Source organism: Henckelia pumila, unplaced genomic scaffold (assembly GCF_033568475.1).
Source record: "Henckelia pumila isolate YLH828 unplaced genomic scaffold, ASM3356847v2 CTG_461:::fragment_3, whole genome shotgun sequence".
NCBI lineage: Eukaryota > Viridiplantae > Streptophyta > Magnoliopsida > Lamiales > Gesneriaceae > Henckelia > Henckelia pumila.
The window spans coordinates 2,381,783-2,394,951 of NW_027331831.1; the positions used below are offsets into that span (position 1 = coordinate 2,381,783).

At 35.0% G+C, this 13,169-nt stretch overlaps 3 protein-coding genes across 21 annotated transcripts; all 3 read left to right on the forward strand.

Moving 5' to 3' along the window:
• The first annotated feature begins 2,233 nt into the window (after window positions 1-2,233).
• Window positions 2,234-3,943, forward strand: LOC140871315 (F-box protein At5g07670-like). Its single transcript, XM_073273769.1, has 2 exons — window positions 2,234-3,432; window positions 3,685-3,943. Exons 1-2 carry the CDS (start codon window positions 2,234-2,236, stop codon window positions 3,941-3,943), a joined length of 1,458 nt encoding a protein of 485 aa, XP_073129870.1.
• A 1,838-nt stretch (window positions 3,944-5,781) lies between these two features.
• Window positions 5,782-8,400, forward strand: LOC140871384 (GDP-mannose transporter GONST3). 3 transcript variants are annotated; one of them, XR_012147682.1, is made up of 3 exons: window positions 5,782-5,920; window positions 6,252-7,635; window positions 7,901-8,400. XR_012147682.1 is itself a non-coding variant. In XM_073273871.1 (2 exons), exon 2 carries the CDS (start codon window positions 6,257-6,259, stop codon window positions 7,376-7,378), a length of 1,122 nt encoding a protein of 373 aa, XP_073129972.1. In that variant the 5' UTR covers window positions 5,782-5,920; window positions 6,252-6,256; the 3' UTR covers window positions 7,379-8,400. The 3 variants fall into 3 exon arrangements, 1 of the variants encoding a protein (XP_073129972.1); XR_012147683.1 differs by having other exon boundaries at window positions 6,252-7,617; XM_073273871.1 differs by having other exon boundaries at window positions 6,252-8,400.
• Window positions 8,401-8,537: 137 nt separating this feature from the next.
• Window positions 8,538-12,605, forward strand: LOC140871385 (uncharacterized). 17 transcript variants are annotated; one of them, XR_012147695.1, is made up of 10 exons: window positions 8,538-8,720; window positions 9,135-9,263; window positions 9,495-9,534; window positions 10,244-10,319; window positions 10,402-10,602; window positions 10,701-10,913; window positions 11,024-11,426; window positions 11,524-11,581; window positions 11,728-11,787; window positions 11,866-12,605. XR_012147695.1 is itself a non-coding variant. In XM_073273874.1 (8 exons), the coding sequence occupies exons 1-7, from the start codon at window positions 8,678-8,680 to the stop codon at window positions 11,384-11,386; spliced, it is 1,065 nt and encodes a 354-aa protein (XP_073129975.1). In that variant the 5' UTR covers window positions 8,538-8,677; the 3' UTR covers window positions 11,387-11,426; window positions 11,524-12,605. The 17 variants fall into 17 exon arrangements, 2 of the variants coding, with proteins under 2 accessions (XP_073129975.1, XP_073129974.1); XR_012147693.1 differs by having other exon boundaries at window positions 11,024-11,787; window positions 11,866-11,960; window positions 12,059-12,605; XR_012147691.1 differs by having other exon boundaries at window positions 11,024-11,581; window positions 11,672-11,787.
• Window positions 12,606-13,169: the final 564 nt, after the last annotated feature.

A 13,169-nucleotide genomic window follows, 5' to 3' on the forward strand; every position in this document is an offset into this window, starting at 1 on the left:
TTACACTTATTGGATTTTTTTTGAGAGGAAGTCAATTATACCGTTACTATAAAAATCTTGGTTTACAATATGTTGAAGTCAAATAGGCAAGTCATCACCAAACATCTACCGACAATGACTTCTTAAAAACTTTCCGAAATAAGTAATGAGCAACTCTATTCATCGATTTTTTCATGTGTTATATTGAAGCAAAGATGTTAAACTCCATGAGATCTTGAATTTCCAGAGTCAGAATACCGGATCAATTATGACATCAAGAGCTTAAGATAAATTTAAAAAGATGCGAATATCTATAAAGTCGTGTCTCATGTAGAAAATCATTTCATATTTAATAGCCATTAGCTCCGCTCCCTTCACCGAATTTGGATGTCGAATTAAACACGTAAAAGCGTCTTGAACTGAACCATGCGAATCTCAAACCACCAACCCTATATTAAATATGTTCTCTTGTATATTATAACCCGCATCGACATCCAACCATAAATTATTCGTTGACAATGGGTTCCAAACTTGTTCCGAAGGCGTCCTCGGTTCTAGTTTAGCCATACAAACCATGAATGAAAGTCGAAAAGAGTTCAGCCATGCACAAACCCAATCAACACGTGACTGGATTAATACCAAATACATGACAAAAAACCTTCAACATGGTATATTATATAGAACCTTGAAAGGGGTGAAGAAGTTAGTGGAGGCCGATATGTGACACAATTTGTGGAGGCAGGTTCACATGTTTTATGGATGTGTTCCCTTTCTTTATTAGACAGAGTTAATATAATAATTTAAATTCAATGATCTGATTGATGTAAGATAAATTATTAATAATTTGATTGATGTAAAAATAATAATTAATAAATGGATAAGTAATATGACGAAAAAAATACGAAATTGGATGAAATAAATTATACATAAATTAATAGATTAGTAATACATCCAATCAAACATGGCTTATTGCCTTATTGTTATAATTGTTATGTGGAATCTACATATATGATATTTTATATTTGTACTATATGAGTTTATAATATGAAACACAATGCTATCTTTGTTCATAATAATTATTTGCTAAAACCCTTTTCTTTGAAAACACTAAAAAATCAAACTAAAATTTCTTCTCAACGAAAGAATGCAACTTTTTGTCATTGTAAATTGAGTAGTTTTTTGTGAGATAGATTGATTCGATCTATTTTTACAATAAAATAATGATTTTGACATAAAATAATAATTTTTTTCATGGGTCAAGTCAATCACGAGATATATCTGACAAAATTGATCGTGAGATTGTCTCATATAAATTTTTATATTGTTAATTTGCGCTACCCGGTGGAATAAATAGGAGTTTGGAGAGAATTATTCTTAGTATACCAATATTCAAATTTTCTATTTGAAATATGTTACATGGTTCATGTCAATGAAACTTTGTCACGGTATTACGTTTAATTAAATTCAATTGTAGGAACATAATTTATTTTTAAATTTATTTTATTTAATTCCACAATGAAATATCTAACAATAATACAATATACTTTTAAATAGTAATTGAAAAATTATTCAATATGATCACTTTTGAATTTAAATAACAATTTAATAATAATGAAGATATCCTTTCTTTTCCCGGAACCCCAATACATAATCAGTAAAAGCCTACCGATAATTTAAATTTTCGAATGCAAAAAATATATAATATTAGACTAAAAATTTTTAGTTTTAGAAATTCTTGTTTTCATTAAATTTTATATTATAATCCAAAAATACTATGTTTCACGATGATGGTAATATAGAAAGATAACATCATACTTAGATCAAATGAGTTTTTTTTTTGTATAAAAATAAAAATTTAGTTGAATTGATTTTTTAAAATGATCAAACGAAGCTCAACTAGAGCTTATTTCAAATTCTGGCGTAGAGACAGAAAGACCCCACATTCATAGAAGCCGTTGGGATTTCAAAGCTTCACAAAAATTTGAAGCAGAAGATTATTATCATAGACACTTTAAAATCTTCTGTTTCGTTGCGGAACTTTCAAGAAATTTTTTTTGAGCAAATAAATAAAAATACTTATTCAAAAATCACAAGAAAAAAAGAGGAAAGAATGTGCCAAATTCCGTGATTCAGAGAGATATATGTTGTTGGAGTCTTGCAGAGAAGACGAAGAAACGGAGCAAAAAACCAAGGCTTCCTTTCGAATTCTTGGAAGCTGAAAAGAAGAGGAAAGATTAGAGTGCAATTGCAAGCAATGGCATTTTCACCTGAGAAAGAAAACCAAAATTCTCTGTGGTTTAAGCACAAGAAAGCTTTGAACCATGTACTCTTCACAATGCGCCGCCATTCTCTGACCCCAAAACAAACCCAACCCCAGAATCAAAGGCAACGGCCACCTCTAACTGAATTTCCACAGCCCACCAGCAGAATCCATGATTTCCCTCTCACAAATCTTGTTTCTGATATCACTTCACTTCTTTCAGATGAAATATTGCTCAAGATTCTTGCAAGGGTGCCAAGATCTCAGAGGAATTCCATTTTCCTTGTTTCAAAGAGGTGGCTCAGTCTGCAAGGCAGGCTCGTGAGGTCCATCAAGATTCTTGATTGGGATTTTCTGGTTTCAGGTCGACTGTTCTCGAGGTTCCCTAATCTTATTCGTGTTCATTTGGTTAATGGGTGCTTGATTTCCTCAAGAAATTTTGGTGTTATTTGTACTCACAAGACTGCGTCCTTTCATGTTGGTCATGACGTTGAGATGAAAGATCGGTTTTTTAATGAAAACTCTGTGTTGGAAGCTGATGAAGTCGACAGAGGTTTAAAGATTTTGGCCAGTGGGTGCCCAAATTTGAGGAAATTAACAGTGATGAACTCGAGCGAAATGGGGATATTGAGTGTGGCTGAGGAGTGCCCCGCATTGCAAGAACTTGAGCTACATATGTGCAACGACCAAGTTCTCCGTGGAATCGCTGCGTATCAGAATTTACAGGTTTTAAGGTTAAGTGGTGCTGTGGATTGTTCTTACAATTCATTAGTTTCAGATCTTGGATTGACTATTTTAGCACAAGGGTGTAAGAAATTGGTGAAGGTTGAGTTGAGCAGATGTAAAGGGAGTTATGAAGGGATCAAAGCTATCGGGCAGTGTTGTCAAACTCTTGAAGAGCTGATTATTTGTGATCATAGGATGGAAGATGGATGGATATTCGCACTTCCTTATTGCGAAAAGTTGAAGACATTAAGGTTTTTATTGTGTAAACAAATTGATCGGGTCTCCGGAGCTGATGAGCATTTAGGACCTTGTTCCGCCCTTGAACATTTGCATATCGAGAAGTGTCAATTAAGGGACAAGAAGGTTTTAGGGGCATTATTCGTTGCGTGCCAAAACGTGAAGGATGTGGTTCTGAAGAATTGCTGGGGAATAGATGATGATATGTTCAGCACTGCAAGCGCTTTCAGGTAATGAGATTCTTCTATTCCTTTCATGTTCAGCAAGATTTTGAAAATCTTATGTTCTGTGTTTGATTGATATCTTAACGTTTTCGACTTCATTTATGCTGTGATCCAAGTGAAGCTGATATAATGTAAGAACAACCAAGAAAAAGAGAGTTGCATAGGCAATATGATGCCACCTAACCATATAAAAACCAATAACCAAACTTTTCTGCTGTGTACATTTGTCTAACTTGGGCTATTTTGATTCATCCGCAGGAGAGTAAGATCGCTATCTTTGGAAGGGTGCTCGTTGATAACGACGGATGGTCTGGAGTCGGTGATCATTTCTTGGAACGAACTTAAGAGCCTCAAAGTGAAATCATGTAACAATATAAAGGATTGTACTCCTTCGAGTGCTTTTTCTTCTCTCAAGGACTTGAAATGGAAGCCCGATTCGAAATCTATCCTTTCGGCTAATCTTGCAGGAACTGGAATGGGAAAGAAGAATGGGTTACAGAATTTTCAAGAGATCTAGTGATTGGAAATCTTTGCCTGGTGCTTAGAACTTCAGATTCTTAAAAAAAACTATGCCCAAAAGCCTTGTTTTCTTGTGTTCTTACCCGTTCTCTTTATGTAAGATTGGTATTTACAGTTCTTTGTTAGACCTTCAGATTTTTGAATCTACATAATTTCTTGACAAAATCTCCGGTGGTGAGACGGTTTCACAAGTAAATTTTGTTACTTTTGGTGCTAAAAATATTATCTTTTATTGTAAATATGCGTAAGATTGACCCGTCTCACGGATGAACCGTCTCGAAACACATTTTTTTCAAATGACATTCATCCCTTGATATTACCTGATAGTGTGTAGTGCAAAACCTAAGAGATGTGTAACTCCATCAACTATCATAAAAAACTATCAGCGAAATATGGATTATTAGTGATCATACTTAAGGTGTGTCAAATAACTTGAATCTCAAAGACAAATCATACAAGAGCTTTAAATGAGACAATATAGATCATAAGGTGCAGATATCGAGAAAAAGTCGATCGTTGGGATTTGGATCTATCAATTAAGGGGGAAAAAAATAATAGATATGAGCAAGCAACGAGGCAAAAAAATAGAGTAAATGTGAAAATAGTGAAACAAGCTATGAAGCTAGTTCAAAGTTCAAAGACTTGTTCAATAAAATCTATGCTTCAAGCAATCTAATTCTTTCACTCAAATCACTTAGAATATCCCAAAGTGTGAATAGTTTTTAAATAAGCTAAAACCAATTTGTATATCTAGCACTTTCTGTTGTATTCTGATCACATATAAATTATTATATTGTGATATGAAAGTATGGTTGGATCCTGTTGTATGATTTGACCATTGCACCTGTATTAAGCCCATGTAAATCGTTTTGTTATATGATTTGAACGTCTCAACGAGCTTTCTAGATAATAATTGGCCATGTTGTGTGATTTGGACATATTTTAATGATTTTTTCTCCGCTTAAAGAAAAAGTGAATACATAGAATTAGTTGATTTCGAACTTTCATAAACAAACATGTGTATTTACTTTTCGAATTTATTTTATATATCAATATAATATTGCAACAAACATATTATATATATATTTAAAACTTAAATCCGCAAGAAACTAAGTATATAACACATTATTATATCAAATATTCAAATATATTTGAAGTCGAACTACCTAGAAGTCTAGAACCAACTTATGTCTAAAATATTTAAAACTCGAATAAAATTGTAAAAACAATCTATTCACCTCTCTCTAAACCTCATTTTTTGTTTATGCCATCTTAACAAATTTATCATCCATATACTTAATATCATTCATTGTCACATATCACAAATCAAACTACGTTGCCATTTTAAACAAATCATTTTACCCTCTTTAATTATACTTATGGCACATATAAACTCTCGTGTGCATGATTTTATCCAACTCCCATCGAAATACCATTGATTAAATATATTGTAAAAAAATAACTTGATTCATTGAATATTTTTATAAACTCATATAATGGATAAGATTTATACATGTCAAGAACGTACATTAAGCTCCAAAATCATTATTAAATTAAATATAAATAAATATGCAAGTCAAATATATAATTATTAAAATTTAAAATTTTTTGGATTAAAAAACTAATTCGACTCATCTTATATACGACTGTGGGTCTAGAATATATTCATTTTACAATTATTAACGTTATGCAGATATTTAATTAAATTAATAAAATAAATATATGCTATAATTAATACTTAAAACTACAGGGATCAAATTGTGAAATTAACGGTGAAAAGGGGGTTTATGCAAATGAGGTATAGTTGAGATGGCACATTGAAATTTGTAAATAAACCGGATCCAGCAGTTCACCCAAAAACCTTGGCGCACCACCACCTGACGGGAAGATCTAACGTCCAAATCTTCTTTTCCGGTGACATAAGTATCGACGTACGGCGGCGCGTAAGACGACATACATTTATCTTTTCCTGGAGGTACATTTTCTTCTTAAATTGTGAAATCTCGCAGAAATAGCTCATATTGAATGGAAATGGACTGAATTGGAAATAAATATTGGATTGAATTGCTTCAGAACTCAGTTTATGATGATTGTTAACAAACTCTGAGATAACCAGAGTGTGGGTACTTAATAGATGTTTTGGATGAATATCGAATAAGTGTTTGATAAATTGTTTTTAATCTCATTTCACGGTATTCACAAAAATGTTGGATGAAGTTCCTGCTGATATATAATTTTGGGGTAATCGTCGACGAATTTCAAGCTCGTAGTTAATTAGGAGTGCTTTTCTTTCTCTTCATTTTCAGATTAAATGTCCAATGATGTGGAAAATCCTGAAGATGGAAAGACTTCGAATGTGCGATCAGTTCCATCTGGAACTCTATCCACTTGGTGCACCGGCTTGCTGCTGCAAGTATCGGTTTATGGAATTGCCGCGGGTTATTGCATATCTGCTTCGTTGTTATCCATAATAAATAAATGGGCTGTCATGAAATTTCCTTACCCTGGAGCTCTAACAGCGCTGCAATATTTAACCAGTGCAGGTGGAGTATTGATTTGTGGATGGCTTAAGTTAATAGAACACGATAAGCTCGATCTTCTTACAATGTGGCGCTTTTTGCCTGCTGCATTTATATTTTACTTGTCCCTATTCACAAATAGCGAACTCCTCCTACATGCTAATGTCGACACGTTCATTGTTTTTCGCTCGGTCGTCCCCATATTTGTTGCCATTGGTGAAACCCTCTACTTGCACCAGCCTTGGCCTTCTCTGAAAACATGGTTATCCCTTGGGACGATATTTGGTGGCAGTGTGCTTTACGTCGTAACAGATTATCAGTTCACTTTAATGGCCTATAGCTGGGCATTAGCGTATTTGGTGAGCATGTCGATAGATTTTGTTTACATTAAACATGTAGTTATGACAATTGGTTTAAACACATGGGGTCTTGTTCTGTACAATAATCTTGAAGCCTTGCTGTTGTTTCCTGTGGAGTTGCTTATAATGGGAGAATTGAAGAAGATAGAGCATGAAATTTCAGATGAGTCAGAGTGGCATTCTTTTCAGGTGGTTTTGCCCGTGGGATTATCGTGTCTGTTTGGTTTAGCCATCTCCTTTTTTGGGTTCTCTTGCCGCAGAGCCATATCAGCTACAGGATTCACCGTTCTTGGCATAGTGAACAAACTACTGACCGTTGTGATAAATCTCGTCATTTGGGATAAACACTCAACCTTTGTAGGAACTGTTGGCTTGTTGATTTGCATGATTGGGGGCATTTTGTATCAACGATCTACTAGCAGCAAATCTAAACCAGCAAAAGAAGTAATAACTCAAGAGAGTGAAGAACACCAGAAGCTGCTTGAAATGCAAAATATTCCTGAGAACAGTGACGATAAAAAGAAAGTTGTTGAAGTGGGAGGAGGAAAATCATAGGCCATCGTTAAAGAGATTTCTGTTAGGTCAATATTTTAATTTACTTGTTCAAATGGTTGATGATTGATGGGTTTTGCGAAGGAAAAGATCTCAGGCTTATCAGATGCATCTCACTTTCCAATTCTTTGTTTATGTGGATTGTTGTCCAAATCAACCCTATGATTGAGGATGTGATCCTTGAAATGTAAACCTCGTGATATCTTCGAGAATGGTGGCATACATTACTCAGTACATCAATAGTGAGTAGAAAACCAACTGTGAGTAGAAAATGTTATTTCCATCCTTTTTCTTGCATGTTTACTTGGCATGTTTCAACAGATCATCATGCAAACTTTCATTACTATGATTTATTGAGACAAAAACAAAATATTCAGACAAATTTATTGAAATAAAGCCTTCAAATATTCAAAGCAGCCATTAAATCCCAACCAATTGTTCTTCTCCTTTCTTTCAAGTCTTGGAAACTCGGTTCTCTCCTCTTCATGAATGATGGTTTTCTCTTCTATCATTGTTTCGCCACAGGCATCATGATCCTCACTTGACTCAGAAGAATTCGTGCTGTCCGGCAGCTGTTCGTAATCCATGCCGAAAAATTGATTCCGATAACATTGCCAAGAGCTGTCACAGGAATTGAACCTGCAAGCATCGCATATATCGTATTTTGTAGAACCCATATAGCCTCTTATTTGGTTTTGAATTTTTGATGTGTCGAGAAATTTATGGTGTTATATATATGTGTATACTTACTTATATATAGATGATCAATGTTGGAGTTGTGAATGGACAAGGAGTTGGTATCTTGAAAGGAGTATGTGTTATGAGTAAAAAATCATGTTTTTCTCAAAAAAATTTAGAAAGATATTTTTGTTTTATTAAAAAAAACCAAAATTCTTAATATATACTATCACACACGCTTATACGTTTGTAAAATAGATGCTATTTTTATATATATATTTTTTTGTGAATAGAGATGAAATAATGAATAGAAAATAGAAGACTTATTTTAGAATATTGAAAAAAAATGTAATTAAAACAAGAATAATGAAAGAAAATAAATTATACTAAAGGGGGAAAAATAAAACATTTTCTAAACAAATTAAAAATATAATTTGTGTCTGTATAGGAATCAAACAAAACTTAAATTGAAAAAATCGTGTGAAGAAACCCTATCTCGAAACACACTCCTTACCTCAGTTCACCTCCAACGATCTTAGGTTTTTCAGATTGCGTCGTTCTGTGGATCTTTCGATTATTGCTGCTGTTTATAGAATTCAAGTCTCACCTTCTTCAATCTCAACGATGGATGCGCAAAGAGCTTTGCTCGATGAACTCATGGGTGCAGGTTAGATGCAACTTCCTTTGAAACCCTTGTTGTTTCTATTCCGATTCGATGAGCCTTTCTCTTTCTGTTTTTAGCTTATAGTGTCTGTTTTTTTGCTTTGTTGAAAAATTTGTCACCATTTTTGTTCAATTAATTTGTAGAACATCGGTTGCTTATGACGGAACCAAATTTGAGCGTTACATTAAGAATTTTCGTGAACATGAATTGACTTTGCTTAATGAAACCTATTGCATCTTGATTGTCTGGTCCATGGTTACTTTATTTTTTAGCGGATTACAGATTCCATGTATTTTCAGAATCCCTACATTTTGCTGTGTATTTTTTTTTCAAGATGTTCTGTTTCAGTTTACCCTGAACTTATGGTTGCTATTGAATGGTCATTGATAGCTCAACAATTTTCCATGGTTTTTGCAGCACGAAATTTGACCGATGAGGAGAGAAAAGGTTACCGCGAAATTAACTGGGACGACAAGGAAGTTTGTGGATTCTATATGGTTCGATTTTGCCCTCACGATTTGTTCGTCAACACTCGTAGTGATCTAGGTGCAGTTTCTAACATTTCATTCCTTACACCCTTTAATCTTTATTGCAATTTTTGGTAGGAAATTCAATTGAAGATTTTAACCAAAGACATTTATTTTTTATTTGAATGATTTATCATTTCTCGGTGAACAAACCAAAGTTATTCCTTTTATTTTTGCAACTATTTAACTGTTGTATTTATTTTCAGTTCCATGTTATGCTTACAAGTCATTTTTGTGTCTGTTGCAACAGGATTGTGCCCAAAGATTCATGATCCAAAATTGAAGGAAAGGTAGTGAATGGTTTATCGATCTAGAATTTTTTGTCACGATGATTTTCCAGTGATTATGTTCTTGGTTAATTGAGTAAGCTTGAAAATAGTTAGATGTTGAACTTCTTCAACTTTTCATTTCGAACAAATTAAATCTCCATTTAAATTTTTTTTAATTGTAGATTATTCATGTGTATTAACTGTTTATACCATAAACCTGTAGATTCCCATGCATTTCTTGCCTCACGCCTCTCTAGGGATCCTTGTGCAGTTCTTGCCTCGCGCCTCTCTTTAATTTAATTGTTGTTATATTAGTTGATAATCATTTCACAAAATGCTGGCTTATTCAAGAAGAATTGTATTAGCTACCTGTTGGAATTAATTATTTTACTGTCTTCACAAATCTGAAGTTAAGCATGCATGAGCTCTCGAGGCATCATATATTTATTTTTGCGTCATAAGCATAATTGTATTTGCCACTGCATGTATGTTGTTTCTCTGTGTTTGTGTCCACAATTGTGCCAGCAGTCCCAGTTCAAACTACTAATTGAGGTGATTCCATGGTCCATGGTCCATGTATGCTTTGATACAACTTTAATCTATTAACTAGAGGACTCTGAAAAACTGGATACATGGGCATTGATGTGATTCCTTTTATAATTTTTTTGACCAGTATCATGCTTATTGTCTTATTCCACAATTGTGATGAGATTTGTTTCTCTCTTATAAGTTTTGAGAACTCCCCAAGACATGATTCACATGTGCCCAAATTTGAAGCTGAACTAGCCCACTTCTGCGAAAGACTGGTAAGTTTCCAATTCAACACTTATGAAGTTCAATGACTCAATAGATTCACATGATGTGACCTTATTTTATGTTAATTTTTAGGTTTCAGACTTAGATAGAAGAGTTAGACGTGGCCGTGAGCGCCTTGAACAAGATGTTGAAGTCCCTCCTCCACCTCCGATTTCTGCTGAAAAATCTGAGCAGTTGTCTATACTGGAAGAGAAGATAAAAAACCTACTTGAACAAGTTGAGTCTCTTGGTGAGGAAGGGAAGGTTGATGAAGCTGAGGCCCTCATGAGAAAGGTGTTTTAAGTTTATTCATTTATTATCTGCTATTTCCTTTTCAATCTTAAAAGAGTTTCTGGGCTAGACCTGCTGACTCTGAGTGCCATGCTTTTCAGGTCGAGATACTGAATATTGAGAAGACAGTTCTGACTCAGCAACCACAGCAGGATAAACTGTTACTGGCTGCGCAGGAGAAAAAGATGGCTCTATGTGAAATATGTGGTTCCTTTCTGGTGGCAAATGATGCCGCAGAGAGAACTCAGTCACATGTCACTGGTAAGCAGCATATGGGCTACGGCATGGTTCGTGACTTTCTGGCTGAGCATAAGGTTCGTATGTTACGTGTTATGTTTCAATGGAGAGTAATGTAATTACACGACGTTATATATACATAACCCATACTCTTTATACCCCATTTGTGAATTTATACAATCACCAGGCAGCCAAGGAAAAGGCAAAAGAAGAAGAAAGATTGTTAAGGGAGAAAGAAGTTGAAGAACAGAGGAAGAAACGGGATCGAGAACATGAGAGCAAACACAGAATTGACTCAGCTGACAGGGACAGGTATCGAGACAGGGAGAGGGACCGACTACGAGAACGGGATCGTTATCATGAGAGATCTCGTGAAAGGAACGGCAGAGGAAGCCGAGATGGGGGAAGGGTATCCGATTTTAAGTACAATAGTTCGAGGAATGGAAGGGAAGGAAGTAGAGATAGATATAGAGACCGTGACAGAAGCAGATCTCGCTCCCCCATCAGGCATGGTAACAGGAGGTCATCCAGGAGTCCTGTTCGTCGTTAAAAGATTGTATGTATAATTTCTGAATCTGAATGCTGAAGAGGTAGCCATTTTTATGTCCCCCAAGTTTAATGTATGTGTGATTTGGAGTCTCAAATTCTGGTTGTCACTATGAGTGAACTTGTTTTTTGTTCTCACAGCTCTATTGAGACTATACCGTGTCCCTTTCATCAATATAATTAGAGGAGTAAAACTGAGGTAGGTATAAATTTATCGTCATGACACTTTTTGTCGCACTTTGGGTTGATTGATCCATGTATTTTACATGGTTTCCTCTCGAACCCACAGCTTGTTATTGTCTGTTTTGAATGGGATCAACTCATCTCAAGTAGTTTAAAGAACAGATAACATGTTCGTTCATAGTACTGCTGCTGATGGAGAACTATTGTTTTTACAAAAGTGAGGTAACCTGCCGGTTTATTTACCCTATTAAATATATGCCAATTATCACAATTTTGGGTTTTTCTCTTTTGTTTATTTAGATGCTCTGGTGCAAATTCGAGTCCGATCTATTCGGTAATTCTGGTTATTCAATCAAACCACTTGCTTGTGATTGTTGCTTACTTGGACAGCTGTGGTAAACTTTTCTTACCCGATTTGTTTTTCGCCTATTGGACATGGACTTAACTAGTTCAGCTGTGCTGATACATGGCCTAACATTAATGAAAATATCAGCCGGCTGTTGTAACTGCTTGGATTGATTTAGATTCTATGAGATACTGGATTTAAAAAGTCAAATGATTTCCTTCTAGTGTGATCTGAGGCGAACACTCGACAGGTGGCGATCAAGGACACTTCGTATTCCCTCATAACTCATTGTCTGCACCTCCAGTGTGGTAATCAAAAAATTTATAACGTTATTTATACATCGGTTCTTGATAGCAGAAGCTACATTCAAGCCACCAGGATGCGAGCATGCTCTTATTTAAGAATGTTAGAAAATGGACAATCCATACTATTAGTGACCTTTCTTTATGGAGCAAGGATGGTGAGAGGGCTGCTGTCGGTAACAAATGTTTTCTTGTGGTTGAAATGTACGGTTCTGTTGGGATAACTTCTATAATGATACCTAGCTGCAATGTTTGTTTGTTTGATATATAGAACCGAGTGTTTTTATGCAAATTGGAGCGTCATCTGTTTGTCTCGGGCCATTTGTGCTCAACAAAAAGTTGTGATGCTCACTCGATTCTTTGTTGATTCACCAAGCATCGATTCAATTTCAGTCATCTTTGTTTTGATTTATTTGAATTGAGTTGGATTGGATATGCCGTCCATTTTTTTGGCACAGTACCTTCTCCATAGATATCCGTGTGAAAACACCCTAGAAAGCTGGTTCTTGATGAAACACAGAAATGAATGTGTCGATATCTCGTTCTCGTTTTCAGTATTGTTTTGCCCGTTTAGTGGTTAATCTCATACTGTATACCTCCAAATGTTTTTCAATAATTAAGAGTTTACCACCCTCCAGATCAATTCCCTTGCATGTACTTACCGATACAATTTTGGGGAAAAAGGACTAAACTAGTTCTTGCATGGGAGAAGTCGTCCCAACTGAGGGATCGATTCATCTTGGCTTGAAGTCGAATAGATTATGCTTGCAGCGCGACGCAAAAAAGAAAACTTAAAAAAATGATGAACATGAAGTGGTTAATTGAATTGTAGTTGTCAGTCAAAGTCATTAATTCAAGTTTAACTAACATGTCATCGTCATGGTTATAGTATCTTAGAATTTGAACTTGAATGCCAAAATGTATGCTTCAGCTTTTTATGCACCTAGGAGGCTAGA